The sequence below is a fragment of the Pimephales promelas genome, chromosome 9 (assembly GCF_988280905.1).
Source record: "Pimephales promelas chromosome 9, fPimPro1.hap1.1, whole genome shotgun sequence".
NCBI classification, from domain to species: Eukaryota; Metazoa; Chordata; class Actinopteri; order Cypriniformes; family Leuciscidae; genus Pimephales; species Pimephales promelas.
The window spans coordinates 30,393,036-30,418,351 of NC_142777.1; the positions used below are offsets into that span (position 1 = coordinate 30,393,036).

Genomic DNA, 25,316 nt, shown 5'->3' on the forward strand with positions numbered 1-25,316 from the left:
AACTCATCCACCCACTCCCTGCTGGGGTAAAACAGCTTAAACCAGTCTAAGATTGTCTATTGGTTTGAGATAGACTGTCTAACTGGTCAGTTGCTGATTTTAAAGGGTTTTTGGCTGCTTTCTATCTAAGGGACCAGATTTGCAGGGCTGGGAGACACATATAAACTTATAAACTATAAAAGCTTTGACGAGTAAACCACCAATCCAGATGAGTATAACAAAATGACAAGTTATCCAGTGTCCTTTAAAAAAAAATAAAAAATAAACACAAAACAACCTCATCATGCACATGTGCCATGAAAAACTTGCATTACGGTATCAATAATTATTTATATGCAGACTTATGTTCTAACTTTTGCAATAGGAAGTTTTCTATCCAAGCTTTTATGCAATTAAACCTTAAACTGTACTGTAACGTTTATTTTCACACAACAATTCCAAACAACTTGCAGATAGACAAAATTCACAGATGGATAAAAATCCGTTTAAAATGTTCTCAGTGGGTCAGTACTGGACCAAGGTATAGTAGTAGTAGTTAGATAAATAGAATAATTAAATTAGATTAGATTTACAATTCATCGGTCGTCAAGATGGATAGGGGTCTTCTTAACATGCACAGCTCACACCTGTGGAAAAGGAGAACAGACAAGACAGTTAAAATATAGTACGTTTTTGTTGTTGTTTTGGCTAAACAGCAAAAACAGACAAAATGATGTCTAAAGTGTAATTCACTTAAAAACTAAAATCTTGTTTGTTGGACTGTTGTTTAAAATCAATTCATTTACGATCACGTGAAAACGTAGGCTAAATCTTGCTTGTGTGATACTAAGTTACATGACTTAAAAAAAGATTGACAAGGCATCGTTCCCTTCAAATGAGTACATGTCAGTTTACACATAGTAAAAAAAAAATTTTAAAAAAATGATATTATAGCCGACAATACTGTAGTATACGTATGCAGTGAATGGTTCCTACCGGAACACCCCCAGGCAGTTTGTGTAGTTGATATGACCCGGGGTTTTTTTGTTGTTGTTGATTCTAAGTTCGCTAGTAAAGTGTTCAACACCAGGCTAACTCCCTCGTGTATGTGTCGTTAATGGTAACCAAAGATTAACAAAGACCACAACAAATACTGTAAATGTCACACATAGCTTTGTATTTTGGACAAAAATACACCTTGGGCGCTTTCCGCGGTCCAACTTTATCACTGAGGTAACGTTATAATGGCAGAACGCCAGGTCAGGATTTACACGAAAATAAGCGTGAAAAAATCAATAAGAGGAATCGGCACTTTAATTTTATAACAATAAATCCGAATCCTAACCTTGGATGTCCGATTTCAGGATACATTTATCGATTATCAATTCCTAACCCCTGTAAGTCATAAAATAATGAACGTGCAGGCGCTTCCACCGACTTAACGTGGTAAATAACAAAATGATTAGACCATTTTGACCGTATAAGAGGTTACATATGAAATATATGTTAATAAAATCACATTTAATCAAGTAAGGCTATCAACATAAAAGAAATCCGCGTCTGACTTATGCAGACGTTATCGAACATTCCGCGGCCACTTCTTTCTAACGGTAATCTGTTAACTCATATGGTTTGCATAAAAATATGAATTACTAACCAGATGTATGGCGAAAACGTTGCCGACCGACAGCGACGCGATGCACGGCCTGCGTGTTCTTACAGAGGGAAGGGAACTGAAGAGTTCTTCATAAAATGGCAGCTTGTGGTTATTTTTCGCGGTCATTTCGTACTAATGTATTTGAATTTACAGTAACATCCCAAATGGCTACATTGAAGAGTAGCCTATCATATACATATTATATTAAAATGTCTAGAATATATTAAATTGAATATAGAAATCGTGGTCAGCTATTCTAAATAACTTTAAAGTTATTATTAGCTAGAATCCGTTTGCATACACATTATAAGAATTATTACTTACCAGATGAAGAAGTTGCAGGTCGGCAGAAAAGACAGCAGCACCACTGACACGACAGAGAAACTCTTCCAAAGTCAAATATGCTCTCATGCACACCCCACTGACATAAATTATGTCATAAATTATGACTGTTAATGGTCAACCAGTGCTACATTTTTATTTTAAATGTAAGAATAACATTAGTAGGCTAGCAATTTTACCCGTGGAACTGTGTGTGGTGTTTTTCGCGGTCAATTGCACTGCTGTATTTAGATTAACAGTAACTGATAATTTCCCAGAATGCATTGCAATTCTACAGTAACATACTGTCAACTGTGTGCACAGTACATAACTGTTGAAAAAACAATTTAATACTGTGAAAACAACTAAATCTACTGTAACTTACTGTACATAGATTATACAGTAAGAAACTGTTGAGAAAAACAGTATAATCCTGTGAAAACAACAGAAATCATTTACAGTGTGTATATATATATATATATATATATATACAGTATATTACAGCCAATAAACAGAAGATTAGAGCCAATTAATAAAATTTAGAGAATATTTTACTATTTAGACTCCATAGACTCCATACCATAACAGTCTTTATTATAGGCACTTTTTCTGCTATTTCAAGTGTGCCCATACCAGCAGCTTGCGTTGCGTAAAATGACCCTTGGCACGTTTAATTCACCACTGCTCCGTAAACCAATTACAGTATATTTTAAAACACAAAACAAAAATAGCACTGGACAAAGTTAGTATTAACTAACAGTTAACCTTGGTTTACCACCTTGGAACGTGGTAAAGTTTTGTTGCCTGTCCCATAGTTATTGTATAACTTTTCTCTTAAATGTATGTAAAGTTTTTGCAAGTGTTAGAATTAAACAATTTCAAATCAATGCTCATGAAATCACTACATATTAGTATTTGATGAATGCTCTCATGCTGACAGAAAATATTCTTTGAACTACATTCCTCAAATGTCCTTTAAATATGAAGGATCAGTAACTTAGGTTAAAATGACCTAATGTTGGATGGTACACAATGAAATCATTAACAGAGCTCAGTGTTCATAAGTGTCCACTACAGAGTGTTAAACTGAAGCAGAGTTAGAGTTTCAATTTTCAGCTGCTTTATCACTTATTTTTTCTTGCTTGAGCGATACACAATTGTTCTCTGAAAACACTATTACAATTGTAACAAACACCAAGGATCAAGAGTCCAACTTGAATTAATAAATTAATGATGACTCAAAATGAGACCTCATGATGACTCGAAATTTTCAATAAAACATCAACATCTAAACCTCTGTTATAATTTTCAATAATAACTTATGTAGACATACAGTATGACAGAAATAATGTCAAACTGGTTAGTATAAGTAAAGCTGGTAATGGATGTCAGTGATTAATTTGATGTCACCATAACAGTGATTAGGGTTTGTCAAACACATTTGCAGCAGCAAAGAAAGCTAAAGTGAAATGAGATCAGGTGATGATCATCATGAAATAGACTGATTTACTGAGGTGCTTTAATCTAACAATTATGTTGTCACATTCATTTTTTTTTTATCGTGCATTAGAAACAGAGTTTATAGTTATTGTAATTTCATGCCTTTAATATAACACAAATTATAGTATGTTTGAAAATTACATGTTTAAAAATAAAAGTATAAAAATGTATTGTGGAAATGTGTCATCACAGTCTGTGAAAGGGTCCATTATCACAGGATGTATTGTTGAGTAGCATCGGTGGAAAAACGCAATCCATATGCACAGTCTTCACAAGAGACAATGGGTTGCTATTGTGTCAACGAGTTGATAGATGTAGTTCTGCCGATGTATGGATTTAATTTTTTTTTTTTTTTTGTCAGGTCAATAAAAACTAGCCTTTATATATGTGTGACAAATGAAATAATCTGCATACTATAAAAATGTAAAAGGTAAAAGTGCTGCTACCAGAATTATATTTTTTGGTGCTTCTTTTTTTTGCTTGGTTTAACCGTCTGGGGTCGGCTATCGCGCCGGCGCAATATGCTCGCTTTTTTTCTTATATAAGTGCATAAGAGACTCAAATTACTCTGCTGATTTTGATCTCTTACATATAAGTGTTATACACCATTAGATCCTAAGTGTCTATTTTTGTGCATGCTCACAATAAAAACAGTGTTCTGCTTTTTGTCAAATGAAGAAAAATAAACATCATGTGCGTTTTGCCTTTTCTCTGTCAGTGTTTTGGTTTATTCTGAAACACGTCCTAAAATGAACTGTAACTCAGTAAATACACAGAGACACACACGAGTATCTACAGTATGCACACCCGAGGTGTAACGGCCACTCCGCTTCGCGTCGTGACCATATTACCACCTCGGGTGTGCATTTTTTCCTAATAATTCAACGGCCTGTCGTCAATTATTCCTACGTATTGTTAATGTTTAAAGGGCAGAGGTAAATTAACTGAATTAATCAGGTGAATGAGAGGTACCTCTAGAAATTGAACTGACCTCACAAGGAATTATATAAAAATATTTTTTGCTAGTGAATTTTCTTATCAATTGTGTTTGTGTGTGTGTGTGTGTGTGTGCTAAGTGAGAGAGTGAAATTAATATAAAAAAGCATGCAATGCAAATTGTGTTCTTATTGTCTGTAATATTATTGCCTTATGCTCAACAGGGTTCATCTGTTAAAAAGCAACAAGTTGAAACCTTTGATTGACTTTAAGATTAAAAATTTACTTTTGAGTAGACTTATAAGTTGGAACCCCAGAAAAAAAAACAGCCAATCCGCTACAATTTATACATAATAAACATTTACGCTGAGATAAAAAAGGTCATACAAAAGCTGTAAAAAAAAAATGTAGGACATGAGGGACAAGTTGAGTTCATTGAGTCTATAGTTCAACTCATTCAGCACATTCACCTATATGTCACAACACAAATTCATTGCACATGAATCTGTCAATATTTAAACTATGTTGTCCCAGATATTTAGGGTGGCGTCACAAAGTGTGTTGTGGAAGATTGCTGTTCTTGCTGTTCTGTTTGATTAATCAATTAATTTATTGATCATCCAATAAATCATCAAGTTACTGTATAAATGATTTTTTTAGCCATTTGCCCAAAATTCTCTTAAAATGCCTTTAATTGCTCCTTGCTGCAGTTGTTCTGCCACTCCCACCCATGAAGGCATCTGCTGTCATTTTTTCTGCTTGGCCCAAAATGGCTGCTTGCAGCTATATTTCATTCTATATTTGTTACAGGTCAGTGTATTTTAAATACATTATTTAAATACTTCTTTTTTTTATTTTTTTGTTTATGCTGTAAAACAAAGTAGCCTACTGATTTTCAAAGCTGTTATACATGTAAAAAAAAAAAGAAAACAAAACAAAATGAAGACATTGGCTGTGCATACAGTATACAGACTGGTAAATCATCTTCTGTGTCTTCTGTGAATGAATTGATAAAAATTCAAGAAAACAGCACTGCTTGCATTTATATTTAGGTTGTTTTTTTTCTCTCTCTCTCTCTTTAATCAGCTTACCGGTGACAGTTGTGCAATTTTGAGTAAACATTACCCTCCTTATGGCCCCTCCTATACTTTTCCCATACCTCTTACCTGCAGAGTACATAAGAGCAAGACTATTACCAACATCAAACCTAAATGGGATCTCTCTGAAAATGTCTTTAACAGAAGTGTTACTCTCGCAGAGCACAGGTACAATACTTGCCTTGCTGTTGTTTTTGATTATTTTTCTCTTTTCCATCAGCTCCAGCTCTCAAGATGAGGGAAAATATCCTCCAGGACCCAAACCACTGCCACTGCTAGGGAACCTGCACATGCTGGACCTCAAGAAAACCTACGTCAGCCTGTGTGAGGTGAGCATGAATTGCTCTTATTAATTTTAGTGGTAGTCCACTATAGTTGGCGATGTCACTTTGTAAAGAGAGGCTACGAGCATGCACACATACACGTTCTTTTACTACAGTTTTTACTACAATATCACTTTGTCTTCTGGGTAAATTTCATCTTCACAAAACCAGTACCATTCACTGTTATCCCAATTTTAGAATGTTCTCCTCTGATAAAAAGTCCATTTTTACTTCTTTGAAAACGAAGGCTTTGGAATTATATCTTTATTGAGTCTTCTCTGAGGAACCTTTAATTTTTCATGGTGACAAAATATTATACTGTGTTGATTTGTGTAATATAACTGTCTTACTGTTATTATCCACAAGTTTCCTACGCCCCATGAGGCCTTGCGTCAAAAGTGGGCGCGACTTCCGGTTGGAAGTAAACAAACCGTGATTTGACATGCTTGACGCTTGTTCATTCAACAGTTGACAGTCATTCAAGTTATAGCGATCCAAACTAGCTAACGATGTGGGAACACAACCTCAACCAAATTAAAAAGGGTAAAATAATTGTACCTTTACCCTCTGCAGTAGTTGATTGGGAGTATTATAATAACATTATTAATAATCAATACTCATCAAGGCATGGTGACAGACAGTTGTGTGAGCTGACAAACAATTAAAATAAAAAATACACACTTAGTCATTGTGCTTTGGAGTTTATTCAAAATTATAAATGAATGTGCTACTTGAATACATTAACTGGCACATTTGGTATTCTGTCAACACAGGCTTTGATCCTGAGTTTAGGTGTAACATCAGTAGCGAACAGCCAAACACATGCTGATAGAGTTTATAGAATATTAAGAATTTAAACAAATGTACACAGGAAGATTCGTCGTCTTTTGGGAGGTGATGGAAACTACAGTCGTTGGCAGGATCAGAGACGGGCTCTGGCAGGATCACTGTGATTTCGTTTTCAGCTTATGTTCAAAACAATCACATTTAAGCCACTGAACTAGTTTAGTCCGGTTATACATACAACCGCGAACAGCACATGTTGTCCCTGAGCTCCGTAACGACATCTCTCATAAAGATTTGCGTCTTTAAATAGTAAAATAATTCTCCGAAAAACAGCTAGCCTCTTCGCTAACTAACACACAAAATACCATTGGAATGCTACTTCCGCCGCGTCACCGGAAGTTTCACCCACTTTATTTTTTTACAGGAGCGCCCCTCGGAAACTTGTGGATAGGTATCCTTTCATTTTCAAAAAATAAATAAAATCGTATCAGCTAAATATGTAATACACATGTGCATGATATCACATTTTTCAAAGATTCAAATGGTTAACAAATCACATACACATAGATTTATAGATTTATTGGATTATCACTTTCGACCAATAGGTGGTGCAGTTACGAAATCAATGTGATGTGGTCAGAGAGAGGCGACAATGACGCACAAAGTTTGGTGACAATGACGCATACACAGTTTGGTGTCAAGGCATTGCAGCTTAAAGACTTTATTGTCATTTTGGCAGCATGCCTCAAATTTGCTGCTGTGGTATACGAAAACAGTTTTGTCACAAAATCCATAACTTTTAGTCAGCATGGTCTGGAGATGATATGATATGATTCGATTTTGGTGAAATCGGACAAATGGTCTAGGAGAAGTTTGAAAAAGAATGTTTTGAAAGTGTAAGGAACTTAGCTATAGGAAATATTAATAATCAATAATAACTTATGATTCATTATGAATATTCGGGTCAGTTAATTGAATTAACTTGATGTGGCTAAATTAATATTACAATCAATTAATCAGTTCTTACAACAAACTCTTTTGATTATTCATTTATTCTAAGAAAAGGGTATCTTCCATAATAGCATGTACAGCGCTTTGAGTATGTAGCAAGATCAACATCGTAAAAGGGACTTCAATCAGAACCAAGTACATAAAGTGCAAAAGTTTTATTAACTAAATCATAAACATGAATAAACTAAACAAATATACATAAATACATGTGTAGAAAAAAGGAGTGAGAGATGGAATGATGTAACAATGGAGAAGATCCATCTGACTATGAGAAGAACCAACAGCATTTCATTTTCACATTTCAATGAATTTAATACTTGCATTTGTTGTGGGAACAATTCTTGAAGTCGTTGAGGGTTCCAGCAGTGGCAAGTGGAAGTTGTTTGAAAGTTATCTTCCTCCATGAGTACATAGCTGGTTTGCTTAAGCCCTGGGCCCTGTTGAGGCCATGCCGAGCACTCAGGAGAAGTGAGGAAGTGAGAAGAGTGGGAGATTGGAGTCGTTGTTGGTTGGAGTCCTGGTTCCAAACTCCTGAGATTGTCCTTGGTTCTTTGTGAGAGAGTCTTCTCTCTCCTGCATGAGGCCTGCTGGGCCCTTCAAGTCATGTGTAGTAGTCGTGTTTCATTTTCTGAAAGTGCAAGCAGGATTTTGAACCAACATCACATTGGTAACATTGATTCGATGCCATTTCCATTGATTTTTGGTTGACATTTAAAAAAAAAAAATGTCAACATTAATCGCAAGTGCAAACGTGATGTTAATCCAATGCAGTTAACGTTGACACATTAACATTGATTTAAAATTGTTTAGATGGTGCCTTGCTGGGTAGTTTAATTAGGACATTTAAGTAGATGTTATAAACATGCCTTACATTAATAGTGTGCATCTTGAGACAACAGTGACACATTTTAAGATGTGTCAGTGCAAGTAGCTTTCAGTTTAAACAGCTCAAACATGCATTTTAGTGTGCAACTAGGCGTAAGCCTTGTCTGTGAAACCGGGGGACAGTGTTATATCATTGCTAAAGGACAATGCCCTAAAGACAAAATTCTCAATAGGGCCTTTCCTCTCATTCCTTATTGCTTAATTATTACACATGCCAAGTATACATTTACTGGCAAGCTTACTGTGTTTAAAAAATACAAAAGTAGGTCAGCTAGTTCTCAAAATCACTAGGGTAAGAGTCAGTGGGAATGTTTGACCAGGGAGACAAACGTCATGCGGATGTCAATAGATCAGATTGACATCCGCATGTAAATCATCACTGTCAAACAGACAGATTCTGTGTTCATTCAAAGGTCACTGTTCCCACTAGACTAATAGTTATGGGTAATGTGAGACCAGCAGGGGCTGATGCCAGTGGATAGATATGGATGGATAGATTAAATAGCCATTTATGGCTTTGCTTAATTTTTTCTCTCTTGCAGCTGTCAAAACAATATGGGTCAGTTTACACAGTGCACTTGGGCCCCAAAAAAGTGGTAATATTGTCAGGATACAAGACCATCAAACACGCACTAGTGAACCTTTCTGAGGAGTTTGGAGACCGAGATATTACACCCATTTTCCATGATTTCAACCAGGGATATGGTGAGAGACATTTGTTTTGTAGATTGTCTTGATCTTGTCTTGTACTGTATATAAAGTGGCAAATAAAATAAAAAAATTATCGTTTCCCTTTCAGTCAGTCACTTTCAACACCATGTTGGACTGACCGACGAATGGGAATCTTGCCAGAGAGGCCAATCTACTTCGAGTGTAACTAAACGAGCCAATGCATGCGATATTTGCTTCAGCTACTCCGCATCACAGTACGAGTACATAATGAGCAGAAGGTTCATCGCATCTTCAACTTTTCGCTTCAGAGTCGAGCAGTTTGTTTGTTAATGCTCAAATCTGTAAGCAGTATAACTACAGAGAGCCAGTTCTTCAAGGAGAAGCTCTCTCTTGTGTCCATATGTAGTGATCCAGGGGGATCCTATATGTGTATTTTCCACGGTATAGCTATTAAACTGAAGCCTTGGGGAGCCCCCATTGATGAGGCTGGAGTCACCCCAGAGTCATTCCATATGTAGTACGGACCTTACGGGGTTAATCCAAATGTAATCTCTACATAACTTCTTGCGGGTAGAATGTGGTTTCCGCAGTGTTCCTTTTCCAGTGGAAAGGGCATAGATTCTCTATATCAGCCTACTGGGCAGGAGACTGGAAGGGCACTTTGGTAGGGATTCCTATTCATGGACTGCATTTATATAGCGCTTTCATAGACCTAGTGGCCACCAAAGCGCTTTACATTTGCCTCACATTCACCCATTCATACACCGACGGCGGTGTCAGCCGTGCAAGGCGCCAGCCTGCTCGTCGGGAGCAGCTGGGGTTAGGTGTCTTGCTCATGGACACCTCGACACTTGGTCAGGTGGAACCGAGGATTGAACCAACAACCTTTTGGTTTGTAGACAACCCACATGAACCACTGAGCCACTGCCGCCCTATTCATTGGTCAGTCCGAAGTGGCGTTGAACGTGTCCGACTGAAAGGGAATATATCGGTTACATATGTACCAAGTCCCATCGGCACAGTTGCTGGACCACCACTAGACAGCCAGATCATCAGCTCGGCTCCTCAGTGAAAACCTGATGCAAATGTCGCATGCCAGTGTGCGTTGGCTCGTTTGGTTACACTCGAAGTAGATCAGTCCGATGTGTTCCCTTCTTCAGGGAATGAGGGTTACATCTGTAACCAAGACGTTTTTACACTAGTAAGAAATGTGAGGTCCACTTTAGAGTAATGGGTAAACTATTCCTCTGTAGGGATTTTGTTTTCCAATGGTGAAAACTGGAGAGAAATGAGACGCTTTGCTCTCACAAACCTGCGAGATTTTGGAATGGGAAAGAAAAGAAGTGAAGAGATTATCGTTGAAGAAACACAACATTTAAAAGAGGAATTTGAGAAGTTTAAAGGTAAGATTGTTAACCACAAGGACAAGATCATGATGAATGAAACTGATTTGAGTATTAACATCTTGTTCGCCCATGTGCAGGAGAACCACATGATACAACTCTGCCAGTGGCCATGGCTGTTTCGAACGTTGTCTCTGCCATTATCTACAACATTAGATTTGAGTACAGCAACACTAAGTTACATGACATGGTCAAGCGACCTTACGAAAACATGAAGATGACTGGATCAGCTTCAGTGCAGGTAACTAGACATTCCTGTTCAATCCACCAATAATTCATACACGGATTGATCTTTTTCATTATTCAAGAAGTACATGGTAAGTGGTAAATGCACTGTATTTATATAGCGCTTTCACAGACCCAATGGCCACAAAAGCACTTTACATTTTGCCTCACATTCCCCCATTCATACACTCATTCACACACCGATGGTGGTGTCAGCCATACAAGGCACCATCCAGCTCGTCGGGAGCAGCTGGGGTTAGGTGTCTTGCTCATGGACACTTCGACGTTTGGTCATGTGGAACCAGGGATTGAACCACCAACCTTCTGCTTTGTAGACAACTTACATGAACCACTGAGCCACTGCCGCCCCGTACAATAAAGATCAAGATTTGTTGTTTATAATGCATTTGGAGTTTTTGTCAAGGTGTATGTACACAGTGTGCAATGATACATTATGATTCTTTGCAATTCTGCTTATTTGTAGCTCTACAACATGTTTCCTTGGCTTCGTCCTTTTGTGGTGAATCAGCAACGTATTATGAATAATGTCAGAGAAACATTCAAAGAATGTGAGGAAATATTAAGTGGTCTGAAGAAAACTCTGAACCCTCGGCTGCCCAGAGGAATCGCTGATTCTTTTCTGATACGACAGCAGAAGGACGAGGTACTATCTATACTTTTAAATCAAATCGATTTGCAATTACCATTTTTGGCTTTCATTGTCATGACTTCTGCAGGAATCTGGAAAAACAGACTCTTTGTACAATTCAAAAAATTTACTATGTACAATCAACAACCTGTTTAATGCTGGTACTGACACTACGGCCACAACACTACGCTGGAGTCTTTTGCTAATGGCCAAATACCCTGAAATGCAAGGTATGCTAATTTTAAATCACGCCAAGAGTCAAACAGAGTCAAGTGTTCAATAGTGCTGTTACTTTCATACTGCGGTCTTTCTTGTGAATTTAACTAAGCCAAGGTCCAAGATGAGATTGACCGAGAGATTAGTGGACGCCAGCCAGTGATGGAAGACAGGAAGAACTTACCATATACAGATGCTGTGATCCATGAAACACAGAGATTTGCAAACATACTACCCCTTGGTGCTCCCCATCAGACCACCTGTGACGTTCACTTGAATGGATACCTCATCAAGAAGGTCTGACTCCAAGAGCATGCTGTGTTCTTGATATGATGTGTTTGTTCCATTTATCATTGATAATTTTATGTTCTTTTATGCAGGGTACCAGTGTAGTTGCATTACTGGTAACTGCATTGAGGGATAAAAATGAGTGGGAAACTCCTGACAGCTTCAACCCAGGACACTTCCTAAATAAGCAGGGCCAGTTTGTCAAAAGGGACGCCTTCTTGCCCTTCTCTGCAGGTGCAGTGGACTTCAAATTAGTTATAATTAATAATACTGACTAATTATATTGTGCCATCACAGATGATTTTTTTTTGAACACTTTGCTTATTCTTTTTCTCAGGCCGCAGGGCTTGTCCTGGAGAGAGTTTGGCCAGGATGGAGCTCTTCCTGTTCTTCACTTCCCTCCTTCAGCATTTCCGATTCACTCCTCCTCCTGGAGTGTCTGGAGATGATCTGGATCTCACACCAGTCGTGGGCTTCACCCTGAACCCAGCGCCACACAAACTGTGCGCAGTGAAGCGGTCTTAAAGTTAATATGACCTTTTATTAAACATTTGCATTTATTAATTTAGGTTTTCGTTGTAAATACATTCAATGTTTATGGTATAGTGCCTTTGCTCTTTTTATGTAGGAAGTGTATTTGAGAATATCTTTAATATGTAAATGTATTTATCACATTCAAATTATTCAAATGTTGTTATTAATCCTTAAACCTGAGGAAAAAGTTAGCATTTAGATTGCACTTATGGAAGCACTATGGAAATATTTGCCTACAGATGGTTTCTTTAACCAACACGTAAAGATAAAGATTGCACTGTAAAAACAGTTTAAAATCTGTAAGAAAAAGTTAAATTCTGTCAGTAAAATACTATTTCCAATAATCAGTAATATATAGCATTCTGGGTAATATTTAAACACTATTCCCTCTATGAGCTTGGTTTAAGAATAGGTATTCATTTTCTATATTACTTTACCATTCAGCAATTGCTATGCTATGTTAATGATATCAAAGCTTTACTTTGCCAAATCATACATAAGTGTTCATTGAATTAGCTAGTTAAAGATATACACTGGTGATATGTCGTTTTTGAGAAAGTAGCCTACAGAAATGTACAGTTAATTAACAGTGCTCAAAGTCGACACTCAGAGACTGTGTTCCAAACCACACCCTATACCCCTCATTGACTATTCCCAACATTAGCTCACTAATATAGTGTATATATACTGTCCAATTGACAGTGATTAAAAACAAGTGAGTTGATTCAGACACTGATGGACACCTGCTGTTAACAAGCAGAATCACTGAAGGAACAAAAAGAACCAAAAAAGGTAAAAACAAATGAAGATAAAAGACATTAAATCTCTGGAGATCTCAGCCAGCAGGATTAAACAAGTCTACAAACAACATTATCAGCTTCACTTATTACTAACCAGTTTGACTTCAGCTGCAGTTATTACAAACCAGTTTAACTTTATTTCTGTCAGACGTCTACAGAAGTTATTATTAAAAGGTGACAGAGGTCATTTTATTTTCATTTGATGTTACCATGATGGTGATCAGTGATGGCTTAAGTTGGGCTCTTGACCCTTAACTTTTCAACATTAGTTTTTCTTTGGCTGTAGTAGTTTATTTATATGAGCATTGCTATTTTTATAAGCTGTGTCTTACTGTGCTGTAAATAGAAAAACATGACAATATCATAGCTAAATACCTTGAAGTAGGTATTCTGCCATGTTTCTCACTAACACGCCCCTACTCGTAAAGATCAAGACTTAAAGAAAATGTGTGTTCAACTCGTAAATATTGATCTATACAGATGACTTTTACGCACCATTATTATTAACGTGAGAAAAAAGAAGTTGCAGTAAATATTAATTGTCCGCTGATTAGATTCCTATATTATATTTATAAGCTGTTGGAGATCAGAATGACTATTTGAGTCTGCAGAATTTATGTAACGCATTACATTAACAAGTCAAGCTGCCTGTGGGGTGTCGTACACTGAGAGGCCTCTCATAATGCTAAAGAAAATGTGATTTATTGTTAGAAATTCTGCCATGTCTCTATATCTCAGATCCTGAGTGAGAGCACATGAAATCAATGGATCGCAATTTAGAAATCAATGGCAGCTCAGCAGCAGTCTTCTGTTTATCCAGATGATTTGCTTGGATGCAGCTGCTGCATTAAGTCCATAAACTTGCTTTGTTATCTTTCTTTATCCCTCAAATCTGTGAAAAGAACAGTCGTAAATCCCATTGAGACGTATTGCAGCCATGGAGGTCTAGCATACCTGGAGAGAGCTTTTCAAGCAGTCTTCCCATTCATCTCAATGTTAGTTGGAAGCTCTGCACAAGTACTAGTATTTTGCTCCGGGCTAGTGTACAAGGGCCCAGTTTCACAGAGAGATTTTCAACTAAGCCAGGATAAGACCTTAGTTCAATTAGGACATTTAAGTAGCTTTTTTCAAATGTGCCTTAGAAATTTTATTTTTTATTTATTTATTTTTGACTTGTGTGCATCTTGAGAAAAAACAATGACAGTGACATATTTTAAGATATGTCAGTGCTGCAAGTTGCATTCAGTTAAAATAGCTCAAATCAACAAACAAACGCCCTCGCACACCTGTAGGTGATCGGTGCGTAGGAAAGGAAGACCAAGAATGGTTGACAATCTAAAATTAGGAACTCCCGCACACTATCAGTACTTGCAAATAAAACTTTAATTTAGCAAGAAAGTTTCACTCTTACTCTTATATGCGGGAATTCCTAATTGTAGTTAAAATAGCTCAAACGTGCATTTTAGTCTGAGTCTAGGTTTAAGCCTTGTCTGAGAACACAGGGAAAGATGTAATATCAGATGGAGATGGCAAAAAATATTTGAAAGGTATACAACACATTACTTTTAAATTTACAACAACATATCTGAGTTACTTTTTCAAGTAAGAAATGCCAGTTACTTTGTTTTCCTGTGTATTGACTGACACCTCTCTTGTCCCAATGTTGAGAGAAATTGGGAGTAAGTGCAGAAACGTTTGTTTGCTGTGTAAACATTTGCTTTTACTCATCTCAGACTTCTTAAAAATCATTGTTTAAAAGCAGTGGAATGCAAACTCAGAACATTCCTCAAACCTTCAATAATTTAATGTAAAATAATAAGGTCACTAAAAAGTCCCACAATGTACTGTGATAACCAGGGAGCATCGATGCTCACTCTGTCCCCTTGACAAAAGTTCCGAAGGACGAAACTTAAATCACGATAGCTAGCTCACTACATATCTGACATGAAATAGAAGTATTTACATAAATATTTTCATAAAAGAGTTAAAATCAAAGACAAATTTGCTATCAGTTGTGTTCCCAATTTAAGCTTGATATCCCAAAAAAAAAAGCTTTCAGTAAGATTTTGTTTGGCTGCAGTACCAGATGTTTTTACTAGATGAAATTTGTCTCCCATTCACCCATCAGAAGTAACACTTTATTTTTTTTCTATAAAGCGGCACTCCAGTGTGTTCATGTTTTTACTCATGGTCATCTAACCTTGAAGGACTCATGAGGAGAAATTAACTTGAAAAGATTTCAGCGTGAATGAAGGCACACACCTACCGATTATGTAATTGCCATGGACCAAAAGGTGTTCAGACATAGCAAACCTTTCCATAAACTATATACACTTTCTGGAAATATATATATGTAGTTACTTTTTTTTAACTACTAGCGCTTTTTAATTGGAGATAAGACAAATGACATACTGAGGATGCTAAACACCTGTTTCTCTTGTAACAAGGCTGGAGCTGACATCATCCTCTGTTTGCTGTGGACTCTGCACAGAAAACACATATGTACTGCATAAGTCATGATGCGCAGCCCATCTATTCTTATTATAGAGCTGTTCTGCATTATTCATTAAGCTGAACGTTAATAGTTTATAAACGTCAGATGTAATAATAGAATGAGCAGGGTTCAAAATAATGGAAGAAAAGTCTCAGTGATCTCATATTCTCTTTTAAGTAGCCTGAAGCAGAGCTGAGCTGGTGGTAATCACTGACAGCATATTGGTGAGGCTCTGTAAATGTCAAAAGTTCAAATATGGAGAGCAAACTCAAATCGCAGATAAATGAACAAACCTCACTTTTTTACAAATCTAAATTTTCACTCACCGTGCAACACCTTTAGTAACATAAATAACCAACATAATTTAATATAAGTCTCAGTTGTCCCCAGAATGTGTTTGTGAAGCTTCAGCTCAAGATTGGTCTGCAGTGTTCCAACTGAGACATGTACTTCAGATCTCTATCCTTCCGCACCACATGCCATCCTGTGCTTGTGTGTTTGAAAGTTGTGAGGTATCAATACAAAGGGCCCTACCCTTCAAGTGCTCACAGCCAGTTGGGTCCTCAGGTCAATTGGGAAAGAGTAAACTCGTCCACGGTCTGAGGATCGTTGAACGAGCCGAGGATCTGAATCAGGTGTGTTAAATAAGGGAGACATACACAATATGCAGAGCAGTGGGTCGCGACAGGGTGATATGGCTGCTGGCTTGAAATGTCATACGGCGTGTCCTGAGTATTAAAAGTTCTCTTTCACATGTTATTGTGAAATCACTCACTTCTCTGGAATTAATTAATGTTAGTAGTTTTAATAAGAATATATTTTTGAATGCTCACTGCTGGGATAGCAAAGGTAGTGTTTATGTGATAGAAACACTACCACACTTTTACTCTTTAAAGCATGCCATCAAACACATAGATCGAGGTCTGGTGGCATCTACCCTGTTGAAGCTTCTCACACGACCACCCATTGACGAAAAGTCTTTATGAATTTTCATTAGATTTGCAGCTCATTGCTATACAGCTTACATCCCAAAGATGAGTACAGCAGTTTAGAGGATATGAGCCCATTAGTTCTTGTCAAAGACTGAAATATAATGATTCCATTTAGTAGAGACGTTTAAATGTTGAATATTATACATAGTTAACTTCCATCTCGCATAACCATTAGAGCAAAATTGAAGTGCAGCTGTATTTTATAATACATTTGCTAATAATATATTTTCTGATTGCAAATAAAGTTCAAACTTGTCCGGTTCACACAGTACAGGTACATTTCTGAAACTAGATTCAATCGTTGTGATGTAAAAACGGGTATAAAGGGGTATAAAAATGTTTTGTGTGTGTGTGTGTGTATGAAAATGCTTGGCATGTTGAGGTGAAACCTTTCCATTATTGGTAATATTTTAAACATAAAATGGCATAAGGAAACACATCAATATTAGTGATCTGATTAAAAATAAGTGATTTTTACAAAAAAGGACTCTAGGGATACTGTTTAAAATACTCCATTAAAGGGTTAGTTCACCCAAAAAATGAAAATTCTGTCAGTATTTACTCACCCTCATGTTGTTCCAACCCCGTAAGACCTTCGTTCATCTTCGGAACACAAATTAAGATATTAAGATCGCTCCAGCATACAGTCCATAGGCTTCTTGAGGGACTGGCTCTTGCTGTCCCCGAAAAGTCATTAAAGACATCGTTAAAATAGTCCAAGTGACTACAGGGGCTCAATCTTAAGTTTATCAAACGACGAGAACACTTTTGTGCGCAAAAAAACAACAAAAATAACGACTTTATTTCAACTATTCACTTCCTTCTCCATGAGCCTGTAAGTCAGTTAACGTAGTGTGATTGCGTAGAGCTACGTCACAACCTAGGCTCACTATTGGCCGACGCTGGTCATGTGTGTGTGATGCGTGTGACGTACAATAACAGAAGCTTACGCTATTAAACTAGTAACCTGACTCGCGCAGAGGGAGAAATAAACGAATAGTTGAAATAAAGTCGTTATTTTTGTTGTTTTTTTGCGCACAAAAGTGTTCTCGTCGTTTGATAAACTTAAGATTGAGCCCCTGTAGTCACTTGGACTATTTTAACGATGTCTTTAATGACTTTTCGAGGACAGCAAGAGCCAGTCCCTCAAGAAGCCTATGGACTGTATGCAGAAGCGATCTTAATATCTTAAATATCTTCATTTGTGTTCCGAAGATGAACGAAGGTCTTACGGACCTTTGGAACAACATGAGGGTGAGTAAATACTGACAGAATTTTCATTTTTGGGTGAACTAACCCTTTAACAAGGAGGTTTGAATCTCTTTATTATGACCATAAGAAGGTTAATAGTAACCAAGCCTTTAAAACATGACTGGTGTATGAATTATTCATGTATAACAAGCAAATAATTTCAAATAATTTTGGCAAGAAGCCAAATCTGGAGGATGTATATTCTGCATGACACATGAAAAATGGCATTAGCATAGATTTAGATGTTTATTCCCTTATTTTGAAAATTTATTTTTGATATTTTGACAGTTTGCAAAAAGAAAGAAAGATTCACACCTTAAATACATGCCACCTCCACACAATCTCATCAAAGTTTCTTTGGTTCACAAGTGATAGGATCCTTAGTCCTTAGTGTCAAATGTGCCAAAATATAGCGATTGAGCAAAATTACAGCTTCACACTATCCTACAATCATGACACATACAGTAATTGTTATCTGTTTAGCTGTTGGAAGAGGTACATTGACATGTATGTATATATATATATATATATATATATATATATATATATATATATATATATACACGCCACGCCACACACACACACTGTGTGATGTTGGCTGTATGCACCAGCTGGGGAACTGCCATTGAAATGAATGGGAGTGCTAACAGATCAATTTACCTCAGTACATTTTTGAGTTTTTGGTCCAGACAGCAGGCCAAGGTTTCCTTGTTCAACCTGAGCTAGTGTTCTTCCTGCATGCATAAAGGATGACAGTATTTTTTTTTCAGAATCACTACAGCATGCCCACTGATCTGGAGTCAGTTCATCCAATGCCTTTGATCTCTGCTGCTTCAGATGAACTCCTCCAGCTGTCTGGATCAAAACTCGCTCTAGACCATCTCATTCAGTTTGTTGAATTCCTCGAGCAGACTGAAATGACCAATCTATATATAGAGATACCTGAAATACCCTGGGGGGAATTGACTAAGAACTAATTGCACTCGTCGTTTATTTGCACATGCTGTCTACGTTGTGTTATATGCTAAGGTGCAATTCCCAGTCTTGTCATTTTCACTTGGCTGTGAAGGATGCACACTAAAAAATAAAATATTTTTAGCTAAAAAGAAAGACATTGTCATGAATCCAGTTCAGTACAGTTTCAGTGCATTTTGCACTGGTTAAACTGGATTGTGGGTGATTAGTGAATTAATTCATTAAAGAAATCATAAACAAACATTAAAGCTGCAATCCACAGTTTTTCCTGTTTATCGCCACCTCTGTTCGAAATCTCCAATAGCTGTCATTCGCAAAGTTGTACTTCGACACCCTTGACACGACACAGCGCGGATGAACACATTTGAGGAGAGCGTGCAGCTGTCAGTCACTGTACCGATGTGGATACTGCCATTCAGAATCACAGATTATTCTTTTTGGAAGTATAACCAACATAAGAATTTACGCTGAAAAATGTCATCTGAACAAGAAAGAAACATCCACTTTTGTTCTGGTTCTGAACTTTTGACATTGCAGTAAATCACGCTGATTAAATCTTCTAATCCTAGTCTAGTCTAGGAAGTATCCTTGACATTGAGAAACACGTTTTGTGTGTACATAAATCTCCTAAATCTCTGACCCATCGTCTTCTTCCTCGTGTCATTTTTTTGTCGCTCTACATACTGGTCGTCATCTGGTATCATTGACCCTATTGGCTATGAGCTACGTACAGGCACATTTGATAAATATTCGTAGCACCCAATAATACAGATCTGGGCATTCGTAAACCACGCCTCAAATAGGGGAAAATGAACATGTGGTTTTTACACGTCTCTATTATATGTGGTCTGTCATTTGCCAGGCTAAGTAATATGCATACTATAAGCAACTTGTTAATAGTGAATCTTGGACCGTAAACTAAAGTGTTACCCAAAACTATTAAATTAGTTCACTACAGTTCTTCTTTTGAGATTGTATTACATGCTGTGTTGTCTTCTCTGAATTAATCGGAGTAGCCAGATTTGTTCGTTAGAAGATGGCATTCACATACATTTGGCCATATATCTGTTAGCTTTGAAAAATCAGTTTAGATATGGGATTCATGGAAGCGAGTGTTTGTTGAAGATTACAGCTTTGGAAAGGTCATAGAGGGCGAGATAATAGCAATCACATCTGAGAGACAAAACTAGGTGAAGCTTGTGGTCGACCATCAGCAATTGTGGTCAGTGCTACACTGTGGGTAACAAAGGGAAAAAAGGTGACTCTTTGAGGGACGATAATGATCTTGGTCTCCCGTCTCCCTCAAGATTTAAAGGTCAGATATTATCCCATGGGTTGTGTTCTGGATCTCACAGGAATGGACATCTGTAGATAAAATAAAGCAAGGCATGGTGTTGCTTGGTTTTGGTTTGTGTGTTTTTTTCTGCAAGTTATACATTTTAAGTATCACTTGACATCCACACCTGTAAAATTGTTTAGAGTGTTCCTAATGTAATGCAAGAGCAGAAATATTTAGATTAACGTGAGCTTTTATGTATTTATCTACAGGCATGCTAAACATGGTTCTGTGTTTGATTTGGCTACTGTAGTAAAGCCAATGTTTAGTGTTAGTTTTGCTAATTAATAGCTCTGGCGGCAGTTATTTGGCTACAATAGGGGTGTAACGGTACATGTATTCGTATTGAACCGTTTCGGTTCGAGGCTTCCGGTTCGGTACGCATACAAACCGAACGGTTGCTTGGACCATTTTTCCTGCCGGCAAAATTCGTGCTGACGCGGCCAACACAACGTTGCGCAACATCAAATGGCAAGCGTAATGAAAGCAGAACGAAACTGCGCTACTCGTTATGTGCTTCACGGATCGTTTATCAGTTCGGACCAGCAACATCTGTGCAGCGCGAGCCGATCTTGATCAAGCAACACTGTTACTACACCGCGCTAAGAGATCCGGTAAAGAAAACATTTGAATTCGCCACTGAGGTAATAACATCGCTGCGAGATCTAGTGAGAAGCATTCACATTTCTCCGTTATTAACCGTAGATCTCAGCGCTGTCATGGAAACCAGGAGAAACATTGTGCCGTGAATGAACTAGTAATACTTTCGTCCACAGACCAGCAACATTCACCGTGGATTTAATATAGTAACACTAACTGGAACCCGTTTGGCTGGAATGGTGAAATGCTTTCAAGTACTTCACACATCTTTTTCCAGCACTTCAAAATTCAAATATTATATAAATAAACATATATTTAAATGTTATTTTTAATGTGATGACCAAAACATTATTTGTTCATCCTTCAAAGATGACCCCCATTTATAAACCTGAAAGTTTCAAGATCTAGGAAAACTCACACTTATTTAAAAATATTTTTTCTTTAAACAAATAGGAAATTTCTCTGGCATTTCTTTCTTTTTGCTGTATCGAAAACGTACCGAACCGTGACTTTAAAACCGAGGTACGTACCGAACCGTGATTTTTGTGTACCGTTACACCCCTAGGCTACAATCTTTCTTAAAAAATATTAAAGTAACGGTGTCATACAGTTAGTCATAACAGAGTATCTAAAAAGTACGCGACAACAACAAAAAACAAACCATTCTGAAATGTCGTTTAACTGCCATTCTTGAACAGGTTCTGCTCGATCATCTTCACTAATATTCTCTAGGTCCGATTCGGGCTCAAATTATATTGTTTTTTTTTGACGACATTGTTTGTAATACACCAAAGCACAAACTATCAGTAAAGGTATGGGGCGTGACGTTTCCGAAAAACGTGCACTAGGCGGTTAGCGAATAACAACACACTGGGCCAATGAACCAATCTGAACCCATTGTGTTTTATTTAGGTACTGGCTTCATAGAAGCTGGAAACCATCAGACCGTTTTTACAAGGAGGGACAGAGCAGTATAGAACCAAGATATGAAAAATAATACAATTTTTACATTCACCTCAACACAATCAAGCCTTTGAAAAAATGTGTTTTACCACCCCTTTAAAGTCCACATTGGTCCTCGAAGACTAATACTGTATTCTGAAAGTCTAGGATAATGTGAAGCACTCAATCATAGTCATGTTGATCAATTCAAGGTGGGAGAGACAGCTTGTAGCTGGGGCTTAGGGTTAGGGTTAGGCTAACCCTCTGGGGGATAAAATACACCAAAACTCTTTTAAGAGTCAGATAAACAAGTCCTGCTCTAAACGAGTAAAAAACTCATGTCACTGTTCTATTGATGTTTGCATCAATCAGCTGTTTCATTGCTTGTGAGTTTTAGTCCATGCGTGCTCAATTCTCTGTTTGTAGTGTGTTAAAAACCTGACTATGTTAGGACAAATGAATCGTTGTTGCACAACATCATGTCCAGAGTATTCTTGTGGATCTTGGCACAACAATGCCTTTTCCCGTATTGTCCTCTAAATCAGAACCGTTTGCAACAAATCTATATGTTAAGTTAAAATTTTCACTCTATTCCACAACTACAGTATCATTAAACTAGGCTTCATAAAGAATGAAGCTATTGATCAGTATGCTGTAATACAGCCAGAACTGTCAGAGCAAATGTTTCTACAGGATCATAATGCCAGTCCACAACAACAAAAAAAGTTTTGTGATGTTGTAGAGATAGTTTTCATACTGCTCTGACACAAACCCAATGCACCTTTATTAGGGCAATCCAATCATCATCCATAACAGGCAATTGGTCAAAACATGGCAGATAATCCAAAAAGACAACAGGGCAGAAAACCAGGCAAAAAGTCAATACCAAAACAAAGGTAACCAGAGGGAGGGCGCACAGAAATGCAGTGTGACACTTTCAAGACTTTGCAAAAAATAATTGTGAAAACACAGGGCTTAGGGGATGTTATTAACAACACCGTTTTCAACGAAGAACTTTAAACCTTTTCATGCGTTTTGGCCGTTCCTCGACACGACAACAGCGTTTTGGGTGCCTGGAAACGCAAAGGGCCTTTGGCGTTGGGCTTTTCCCCAACGGCCTGTTGCCAATTCAACATGTTGAATCGGGCAAAACAAAGCCGACGAGGACTACTTTCAGCCGACGGCACGGAACTGTACGGAACACACCGAGGAAACTTAGTCGGCCGACTAATTAACTGCCCGACGGCCGACTGTTGGCTTGGTGTGTTCCAGTGTTAATTTTGAAAGCAAATTTTGATTTAGTTTTAGTCTTAGTCTTTTTACTAAAATGCAATTCAGTTTTAGTAATATTTTAGTCATCTGAATTGTTTTAGTTTTAGTGAAGTTTTAGTCGACGAAATTCAATATGATTTTAGTCGACTAAATGTACTGTAGAATATAATGGGTCTAAAATATAATATAAATCTACTAAAATATAATGGGTTTAGTTCAATTTTAATGCATTAATTTAGAATTCAGAATAGAAGAATTCTATTTAGAAGAATTACGGAGGAATTACTAATAGAGGAATTTTGGATAACCGTACCGAATAAAGCTCTTTTTTGCATCGTCACTCTTATTCATATCTATATGTCTGCTCTACTCATTCTCCCAGACGTTCGCATTTTTTAACGTTTTATGATCAGCACGTTACAGTACAAATGTGCGCATCTACTACTAACGCAGGACATCATTTCTGACTGGATCGCTTCTCAAATCGATCCTAAAACATTTTCGTCTAGTTTTTATTTGTTGACGAAAATGTCAATAGATTTTTGTCATAGTTTTTGTCGTTCAAAATTAGTTTTTATTTAGTTATCGTCTCATTTTCGTCTGTGAAAAAATGTCGTTTCCGTCATTATTTTCGTCAACGAAATTAACACTGGGCTTAAGAAAGGCAGGCATTAACAAGATAATGAGACACAGGTGTAAGTAATCAAGCATAATAATAAAGTTGTGACCGTTATCATCTGAAGATTTAAATCCAGCTTGTCTTTCCACTGGTGCTACTGTCTGTTTTGTGTTCTGTCTGTGATTCAAATTAATTACATTTAAAAAGTAGAATTTCTCAAAACAAAACAAAACGAAAAGTATACGTAATGGACAATCCCACTGGATTGCACTGTATGTTGTGTTTTTGGATGCTTAGTCCTCCAGCTATACCAGCATCAAACCATTTTCCTTTTAACAGAACAATCACTCTCATTATCCTTATAGTTAACATATTAGAGATTACATGTCAAACAAAATGTTGTCTTAGTCATAAACATGTCAATCTGCAGTCTACTCGTAAGTGGAAAAAAATAAAATAAAAATAGCTAACACACAGTGAAGTTTTGTTGTTGTTCCAAACTTATATTAGAGATTCCATGTCAATCAAAATGTTGTGTTTGTCACAAACATGTCAATCTGAAGTCTACTTTTAACTGAAAAAAATAATAAAATAACTAACGCAAGTTTTGTAGCCATTCCAAAGTTATCTGTGACTTGGTGGGAGGTAGGTAGGAAGGAAGGTAGCAGAAACCTCTTTTAGACAGCCATAATCCATAGTTCTACTAGCAATCACTGAAAATCGCTGAGAAGCATTTCTGTCTCATACTGTTTATGTTGCTTTTTATGTGTTACATTATGTGGTAAGCCCAGAAAACAGCAGTCTATCCTTAATCACACTGTATCTGACAGAAAGCTCTTTGCGGGCAAGTCCTCCAGCGGGATTCCTGCTATTTATGGGATATTGCTGCTCTGAGGCAGCAATTACTGGCACTTTTGAAAAGCTTAGGGATTTTCAACTCCAATCTAAGCCTAAAGTCAGCTTGGTTTTCAGAAAAGTTTTCCAACTTTCAGCCCACAATAGGAATGGACATCTTCTGAAGTAGCCTATTTCAGCACCTGTCACTTTCTGAAGTGTTGCTCGATCGCTGAGGACATTAAGCCAGCATCCAATACTGTTCAAGTCTGCTTTAAGCATTAAAATGAAATAACACTTCAAAACAAATTATGCTGTTATCCTTTATAAGCAGACCTACAAGAATTGTTTTGCAAAGATGTTGAAGAAACACCACTGGCATACAGTATGTTGTGCTTTCCTGTACCGCTTATTAGCAGCAGTGCTCCCCTGCTACTCCTCAGCGTTGCAGCAAAGAATAAGTTATACCTTAGTTGTAAATTTGAGTTAGCAGTCTGTATTTAATGTGATGATGAAAGTAAAAAAAAAGACTGTAAATGAACAGCCCATTCTCACCCCCAAGGCGTCACTTAACTGACGCCTTGGGAAGCATTTGGACATGCTTCAACATCTGACGCTTTAGGCGCCCTTTAGCGCCAGTTAGATGACGCCCTAGGATCGCGTGTACCCTACCCCCACCCCACACCTAAATGCGTTGAAATGAAACAATGACAGAAAAA

General features: G+C 37.4%; 1 protein-coding gene across 1 annotated transcript; it reads left to right on the forward strand.

Moving 5' to 3' along the window:
* Positions 1-5,558: 5,558 nt before the first annotated feature.
* Positions 5,559-13,300, forward strand: LOC120460944 (cytochrome P450 2K6). Its single transcript, XM_039648991.2, has 9 exons — positions 5,559-5,819; positions 9,038-9,200; positions 10,421-10,570; positions 10,651-10,811; positions 11,280-11,459; positions 11,533-11,674; positions 11,773-11,957; positions 12,041-12,182; positions 12,286-13,300. Exons 1-9 carry the CDS (start codon positions 5,622-5,624, stop codon positions 12,471-12,473), a joined length of 1,509 nt encoding a protein of 502 aa, XP_039504925.2. The 5' UTR covers positions 5,559-5,621; the 3' UTR covers positions 12,474-13,300.
* The last annotated feature ends 12,016 nt before the right edge of the window (positions 13,301-25,316 follow it).